This window comes from Arachis ipaensis, chromosome B1 (genome assembly GCF_059453495.1).
Source record: "Arachis ipaensis isolate K30076 ecotype BB chromosome B1, ASM5945349v1, whole genome shotgun sequence".
Lineage (NCBI taxonomy): Eukaryota > Viridiplantae > Streptophyta > Magnoliopsida > Fabales > Fabaceae > Arachis > Arachis ipaensis.
Genome location: NC_142436.1, coordinates 1,702,066 through 1,710,463, shown reverse-complemented (window position 1 = coordinate 1,710,463; position 8,398 = coordinate 1,702,066). Strand labels below are relative to the sequence as shown.

The following is an 8,398-nucleotide window of genomic DNA, read 5'->3' as shown; positions in this document are numbered from 1 at the left end:
GCGCGGGGGATGACTCCTGCTCTCTGTCTCCGCTTTTAAAATTAATCCCCGTCTTCGCCCTGTTTTTTGCTATGGAAAATAATTGTCCCCATTTTCATTCTTTGCGTTCTCCACATTTTTTTGCGGGGCTCCATTTCCCATCTACTTATGTTTAACATTCATATGGAAATTATAATAAAAAATATCAAAAAAATTAAAAAATAAACTACAAAATATTAATAGAAACACACAAACATATCTTATCCATGATTATAAGTCTAGAAATATAACATAGCAAATCATAGTCTATAAAATAAAATTTTGAACAATAGGATTAGGGTTTTTCAACGAGTGAAATTATTAAAAGAACCTCTATATTAAAAATAAAATAAGAATTATTAAGTAAGTTCAAAAATTTGGAGAATTATCGGGGATGGGACGAGGATCTCCGCTTGGGTTCCGCGCATGTCTCGGGAGAATTTCGCTCTCCATCTCCATCCAAAAAAAAAAAAAAAATCTCCACCAATGGAGTCCCATTCGAAACGGTTCCCACGAAAATCCCTATCTCCCGAAGATTTTTGACACCCCTAATTCAAGTAGAGGGTGCCCTCAAGTCCTCAACTATATAGTTGACTACTTCATGGGCATATATAAATATGCTAATATAGTAGTAGGATGTGTATGTTTTAATAATTAATATGATATAGTCACTACCTAACACCTGTTATTTATATCTATTTTTCTGTACTATAAATAATGAAAAGTTAAGTTATTTTGTTAGTTTTTATAGTTTTATTAATTTTATAATTAAATTTTTATATTTTTTTAATTGGGTTAGTTTTTATATATATTATTTTTATTTTGTAATTAAGTTTTTTTTGTATAAAAAATATTAAAATTAACGAAATATTTTTCTTAAAAGATATATAATCAAAGATCTAATTAGGTTATTAATTGTGAGTATATTCAATTTACAAAGAAAAATATTCTGTTAATTCTAATATTTTTTTTACATAAATAATAATCTAATTACAAAATTAAAAATAATATCAAAAATCAATTAAAAAAAGTAATATAAAAATCTAATTATAAATTTAGTGAAATTATAAGGAATAACAAAGTAATTAAACTAAAATAAAAATATTAGAAAGTGTTGATGTATAAATTTTTTAAAAAATATCTTTTATCATATATAGTTATAAAAAAGGTATTTTCTTAACTCTAAGAATTAAATTTACGATTTTTTTTTAATCAAAGATAGAGAGACTTAAACCCGCAATTTTTTAGATAAGTATGAAGAGATTATACCATTTAATTTGAGCTATAACTCATGACACGATGTTTTGATTTTAGCATAACTACGTTAGTGTTTATTAATGCACTGGTATGTAATAAGAATTTGAAAGATTTTAAAGCATATATATTTGATTCTTCTGCGGGTTTACATATGAGAAAATCCCCAAGACGTTCAGACTTTTTGTGACTTGATGCCATTTGAGGGTTTGTTACAACTTTATTTGAAGGCCATTTAATTATGACATAGAATTTAGAATTAATTTCCAAACGATAAAAAAATTGGTGACATTTGTTTTTTTGGTTGAACAATTCAATGGCTTCATAAACTGTTCAATAGCATAATGCATTTTTGTTTTTGGACATAGTAGCACAATGCATTGAGGCAACAAATTTATGGTAGCAAAATTTCTGTACACAAGGCCCAAATGATCGAAATATTACTCCTACTTATCTACCATCCTTATGGGCCTTGGGTTATTGGACCAAGCCCAACCCAAAGCTACCATGTTTTATTCTTTAACATGGGTTTTTGTTGCTACATAAACTAGATAAGTAGCTCTTGACAAAAAAAAAAGCTAATTAGCTCAAAACTAGGCATAAAATTTGAGTTAAACCTTCTTAGCCTCGATCTATTTTCAATTTAGAGAACTCTCATACTGTAACCATTGAAACATGACAATTTACCATTTATCCTATCTTTAGACACATGATTTTTTTTTTGAGAATTTTTGACAAAAAAATAAAAAAAAATACTTTCATGTGATGTAACTTATATAATTCAATCTTCATTAATCTTACGTGAATGATAACCATTTTATTGAGAATGTTTAGTTCTGCATAATCATTAATACGATGTCTCAATCAAATAGTTATCATCTTTTTGTAATGTCATTTTGATGACTGTATAAACAATGCCTAAATCAAATAGTTATCATTCATGTAAGATAGATGAATGTTAGATTATGCATTTTACGTCGCTTATCGCCGAATATTCTCGTAGAAGGATTCGAATGAATTGTCATTTTTTTCGAATTGTCTAAATTAAAAAAAAAAAAAAATTTACTCAAAAAATTTTGGCTAAATTTTTTTATTATGAATAAAGTCTTTGTGCAATTCAACAATGTTGGCTTTGTATGTATTTTTTATTGGGTATGAGAATAAGTAATCGGACCATCCAATTATTTTGTATATAATTTATAAAAATTTTTTAATGTAAAATTGGAGGGTCTGATTTTTTTGTTATAATTTTTCTTTTAATTTTTGAAATTCACCGATCACAAATTAGATCCTTTAATTTGTGTACTTCAAATATTTTTAACATTTTAAACATAAATTGGAGGGTCTGAATACAAAAGTTAAAAGGTTTGATTTTTGTACTAAAAAATTAAATGGTCTAACTTCTATACATCTAAAAAATTAGACGGTTCAATTTCTACTTCTTATATTAAATTGTTCTATATTTAAAAAAAATACCACAGTTCATAATTCTAAAAAACACTAGTGTTAATCCAATATGAAAAAAAAATTGATATAGTACTAAAACATAAAATTTTTAGAGGAGTGTTAGGGGGTTAGCAATTTTTATGTTTTGTAACCATCAATTTGCCATCAATAGTATTTTTAATGGTGTAAAATTACATTTAATGGTGGGAGATCACTCACTTTTTTTTATGGTTAAGTGCTGGCTACAAAATACAAAAATTACTGACCCCTAGACTTTCTTAAAATTTTAAGTATATTTCTTTTTTTTTTTTTGACTTTTTTATTTTTTTTTCAAAATATGAAGGTCGTTTAGCAGAAATAAAAAAGAGAAAGTATAGGGAACAAATAGAATATTTGTATAATGTGTATAATTGAGGTTTAAGGAGTATTAGAAATATAACTATTAGTGTTACCTTTTTCTTTCAATGTAAGCTTTTGAGATGAGTGGTATCATGACATGGTATCATAAGTGATTTTATAATATGAGATGTTTAATATCCCTAGTACCCGCATGATTATTTTAGATATTATGCATAGTTATTCTAGATATTATAGGTGATATTCATTTTATAACTTATATAGTCCAATATACACATTATACAAATATTTCATTGGCTCCGTAGCTCAATAAAAAAACACGGTCTCCATCCCCCATCCCAGTGAAACAATTTCCGTCAAAATTGAAGAGACTAGAGAGAGAATTAAGACTTATTTATTGAAGAGAGAATGCATCACTCCAACTAAATAGCGGTTAAGGACGAGCAGTTAAAAGATGGTGTTCACCGTTTTCTTCCACTCTTCCATTTCCAAAAACTTCCTCTCTTTCACAATTGGCTACTATATACTCTCTGCACCAGTGCTTCTGTAATCATTAATCAACACTGAACTCTGATCAAGATACTAACCTCTTGTTCCCAAGGTTTCTGATCCTGTTCCACAAAGCAATTGATCTTCTCTTGAGAAAACCATTCCAGTAAGCAACCATAAATCCTTATAATTATTAATTTCCCTTTATTCACTATGAAAATTGTATGTTATCTCTATCTGCATTGTATTCCCTTGAATTTTTAGCTATAACCTAGATGGGTATGTGAGAAACAGCAGAAAGATGAATTTTTTCACCCTTAGGGTTGCTCTTTCTGGATATAGAACCTTCAGCACAAAGGGTTTCTCAGAACAGAAAACCTACATTAATAATAAGTACAAAGCAGAGACAACAACAGTGACGAAAAGACAAATACGCAGGTCTAAGATTCAATGGACTGAGGAGCAAAAGAGTGTGTTGTCTGCTATAGAACAAGGCAAATCAGTGTTCATCACTGGTTCTGCTGGCACTGGCAAGACCATGCTTGTCATTGAGGTTATCAAGAGGCTGAAGAAGATGCACACCCCATCTAAGGTTTTTATCACAGCTTCAACTGGGGTTGCTGCAGTTGCTCTAAAGGGACAAACTTTGCATTCATTTGGTGGAATCCGCGGCCCCTTTTATCATGATCCTAAGAAGTTGTTTGAATCGATTTTGGCGGATAACAGGGCTGTTAGGAGGTGGCAAAAGGCTAATGCTTTGGTTGTAGATGAGTGTAGCATGGTGGATGGTGAGCTATTTGATGGCCTCGAATATGTCGCGAGAAAGGTGCGTGGCGTGGATGAAATGTGGGGTGGAATTCAGATGGTTGTGGTTGGGGACTTCTGCCAGTTGCCCCCTATTCCTAATGATTCTTCTAAGCCTGTTAAATATGCTTTCGAAGCGAGATGTTGGGATGAATCCTTTCATTTGCAGAAGGAGCTCACTAAGGTTTTCAGGCAGTCTGATCCGCAGTTCATCGAGTTGCTTCAGCGTATGAGGAAGGGGGAGATTGATAGCTTGGACTTGTCACTTCTGGAGAAGTGTTACTCAGAGAGAGTGTGTGATTCCTCTGTGGTGAAGCTCTTCCCATTAAAGAAAAAAGTGATGGAAGTGAATGAAAAGATGCTTAAAAGCTTGCAAAAGGATGTAACTGTTTACCCAGCTGTTGATACTGGCAAGGATACTTGGAAGAAGCTTCTGAATCAAGGGATAGCACCCGATCAGCTCGAGCTTTGTGAAGGTTCCAGAGTGATGCTGATCAAGAATTTGGATGTTCGGAAAGGATTAGTGAATGGAGCAACTGGTACGGTTGTGGGATTTGATAACGGTCTCCCAATTGTTAAATTTGATTCAGGGAAGGTTTTGACAATCAAACCGGCAGAGTGGAGTATAATGGAAGGAGACGAGGTTGTTGCTAAGAGGTGGCAGATACCACTTAGACTAGCATGGGCTCAGACCATCCACAAGTGCCAAGGAATGACTCTTGAAAAGGTTTCCATCGATTTGTCAGGATCATTTGGTGTTGGAATGGTTTATACCGCGCTTTCTCGTGTTAAAACCTTGGCAGGTCTTCACTTATCTGGTTTTAAATCTTCAATGATTAGAATGGACCCTAAGGTTTTAGAATTCTATAAAAAATTGTGCAACAAAAGTCTAGACACTAGTTGCATTGAAAGTAAAGATAATTCTAGAAGGCATAGCTTATCCTGTACTGCTGAAAATGCTGGTGCTGCAGATAATGTTGGCACTGTAGAGAAAAAGTGCTATTTTGACCTTGATGGGTACCTATCTAGACGCCTGAAAAGATGATGAAGATGGCCTCATGGTGTATATGATCTTTATCAATTCAATGTCAAGCATGGTTGGTACTTCATTGAAGTTTTCATGTGGGTAATATCTCTTCAAATTCAATCCTTCATCAATTTGAAGTTAGTTTCATTGGGAAGCATGGTAATGTTGAACCTTCCTTTCTTTTTGGGTCAAATAATGTCAGGTACTTTAGTGTTTCAAGTATTTGATGTCTTCTTATGTAAATATTTGAAATTGTTTTTCCTCTTGTTTAATTGATACTTCATTCATGTTGTTACACTTCTCATGTTTTGTGCTTTCTAATGAGAAAAGAGGAAAGCAGAGGAATAAAAGTGAAATAGAACCGGTTATAAGTGGATCACAATTCACAACACAATTGAGAACTCAATTATCAATTTCTGATTATGAGTTTATGACTGGTTTTGCAGACATATTGGCTTGTGTTTAGTTGAAACTATCAGAACTTTTTATTTTTAATATTGGAGTGGTAATAGTGTTTTTTTAAGATGTGGATTGTTGGGTTGTTATTTTCAAATGTGGAACCGTTTAATTAGAGAACCTAGAGGTACACAAATCGGACCGTCCGATTTGTGTTAAAAAAATTAAAAAATTTTAGGGTCCGATTTGTGTACTTTCCACAATTTTAAAAAACACCAAAAATTACAATGTTAAGGTATATCACTACTTTCACTTCCATAACAAAAAAAATTACCCAAACTATCAATCTTAGACTCTTTGATTGGGTTAATAACTTGTTCTATTGTAAATTTCATGTAATTTTGCTATCAACAACACAGCATTGTTACTCTATCTAAAATGGTCTTGTAAGTAATAATGGGGTCTTTCATAGATGAATTATGAGTAAGTACCAATCTGCCCCTGTCCATTTTTACTAAGGACTAATTGAATAGAATATTTACTCATGAATTAGAATACTAATAATACACCATATATATAATCTTTATTTCAACATTTGCATTTTAGTAACAAAGCTATAGACATGTCACTTGCTATTCACATAAAGGTTAAAGGTTTATGATGATAAAATTGAATCTGTTATTATGTTGCTGATATTTGTGAGAAAGATTTATCAGTTTACTAGAAGATATTTAAACTTGAATATCTTTTGTAATTGAAATGTATGCGCCAAAATTTTGTATTGCAACAAGGATTTTGATTCTTTTTCTTGAAATGATAGGCCAATTATGAAAGCCACATTAATTATAAAATAACAGGAAACAAATGAAATGTTAGTGCTTACTTACCACCTATAATGACGATGAAAGCATTCTTTAATTCTTTTCTTCCTTATCAAGTGCCCCTTTCATGTAGCAAAACACTTCAATTTGATTATTTATGTTATAAAAGTAGCTTTGAAAAGTAAATGATAAAGGGTTTGTTAAGGATTCTTTATTGGGAAAAAAAATACATTTAATAATGTTATTGTAAACTTAAAACTTGTTTTAGTAATAAAACTTTGAGAAAAGGACAAATAGATTCCTGACCTTTTGCTCCGAGAATATTTTCGTTCTTAACCATTGAAAAATACTTTTAAGTCCTTTACCTTCACAAAACTTGGACGGATCAGTCCATGACGGAGGCATTTGGACGGAGGGACTGATCCGTCCAAGTTTTGTGAAGGTCAGACACTTAAAAAGTATTTTTCAATGGTCAGTGACGAAAATGTCCGCGGGACAAAAGGTCAGGGACCTATTTGTCCATTTTTCTAAAACTTTTTTTTTATCTACTATGAGAACAACTACAATAACAACAAAATTTTATTCCATTATGTGGGATTTATCTAGATGAATCAAACTTCATTAAATTCTACATGGTTTATGATTAAAGGTTAAAATTATATTTTTTTTTTTATGAAAAATGCTAAAAAAAACCAACACTTTTACTAATATTTACTCAAATAAAATATAAAATATAAAAATATTAATTACTTAATGTTTTCTGTTTAGCCCTTCTTAAATCTTACATATAATCATAATAATTAAAAAATCGATCATGTAGACACAAATATATATTAAAAATAAAATAAATAATATATAAATATTAATTTAGCGACTAATTTTTAGTATAGATAATTAAGCATAATATTTTTGTTAAAAATAGTTGAATTAAAAGAAGTGAAAATTGACAATTCCATTTTGATAACACCACCCTATTCGTATTTTTTACACAAGAATAGTTAAAAACTTAAAATAGTTAATGATATTGACAAGGTGAAAATTCAGTTACAGTCAATTTCACGTGAAGTTATCATAACTGAAGAAAATCGTTAGATAAAAATTTAGTCAAATATTCAAATCATTTAACGGCTTTTAGCAGTCAATTTCACGTGAAGTTGACTGTACCTGAGTTTTCACTTTGACAATATATTTTTTTGGATTTGGATCCTCTAAATTTTGAATTTTATTTTAGAGGATAAAGTGTGTTCTTTAATCATTTATTTCATAGGTAAAATTAAGAGAAAATATGAAAAAAAAATTCAAAAATAAAAAAATTACACTTTAGATTCTCGAGTGAAAATTTAAAAGATTTAAATTTTTTTTTGTCAAAAAAGAAAAAAGTCAAATGAAAGAAAATAGGATAAAGTATATTTTTTGTCCCTGAAGTTTGGCAAAAGTTTTAAAAATACCCTTAAGTTTTATTTTGTTTCAATTTTGTTCCAAAAGTTTTTGATTTGCATCAAATATACCCCTGACGGTTAAATTTTCAAAAAATTTAAGACCAATCTAACAATAATGCATGAAAATGATGCTTAATTTGCTTGTATTGATGTTGTTCTTATGAAATTGTTGTTGAATTGGTCTTAACTTTTTTGAAAAATTAGCCGCCAAAGGTATATTTGATGCAAATCGAAAACTTTTAGGACAAAATTGAAACAAAATAAAACTTAGGGGTATTTTTGAAACTTTTGTCAAACTTAAGGGACAAAAAGTATACTTTACCCAAGAAAATAAGATCCTGAAGTTT

The 8,398-nt window shown here is 30.3% G+C and overlaps 1 protein-coding gene across 3 annotated transcripts; it reads left to right on the top strand.

Annotated features, from left to right (window-relative positions):
• The first annotated feature begins 3,460 nt into the window (after positions 1 to 3,460).
• LOC107633429 (uncharacterized) lies at positions 3,461 to 5,789 on the top strand. 3 transcript variants are annotated; one of them, XM_016337084.3, is made up of 2 exons: positions 3,461 to 3,730; positions 3,886 to 5,789. In XM_016337084.3, exon 2 carries the CDS (start codon positions 4,103 to 4,105, stop codon positions 5,411 to 5,413), a length of 1,311 nt encoding a protein of 436 aa, XP_016192570.1. In that variant the 5' UTR covers positions 3,461 to 3,730; positions 3,886 to 4,102; the 3' UTR covers positions 5,414 to 5,789. The 3 variants fall into 3 exon arrangements, with proteins under 3 accessions (XP_016192570.1, XP_088356910.1, XP_020964495.1); XM_021108836.2 differs by having other exon boundaries at positions 3,532 to 3,730; positions 4,003 to 5,789; XM_088500784.1 differs by having other exon boundaries at positions 3,481 to 5,789.
• The last annotated feature ends 2,609 nt before the right edge of the window (positions 5,790 to 8,398 follow it).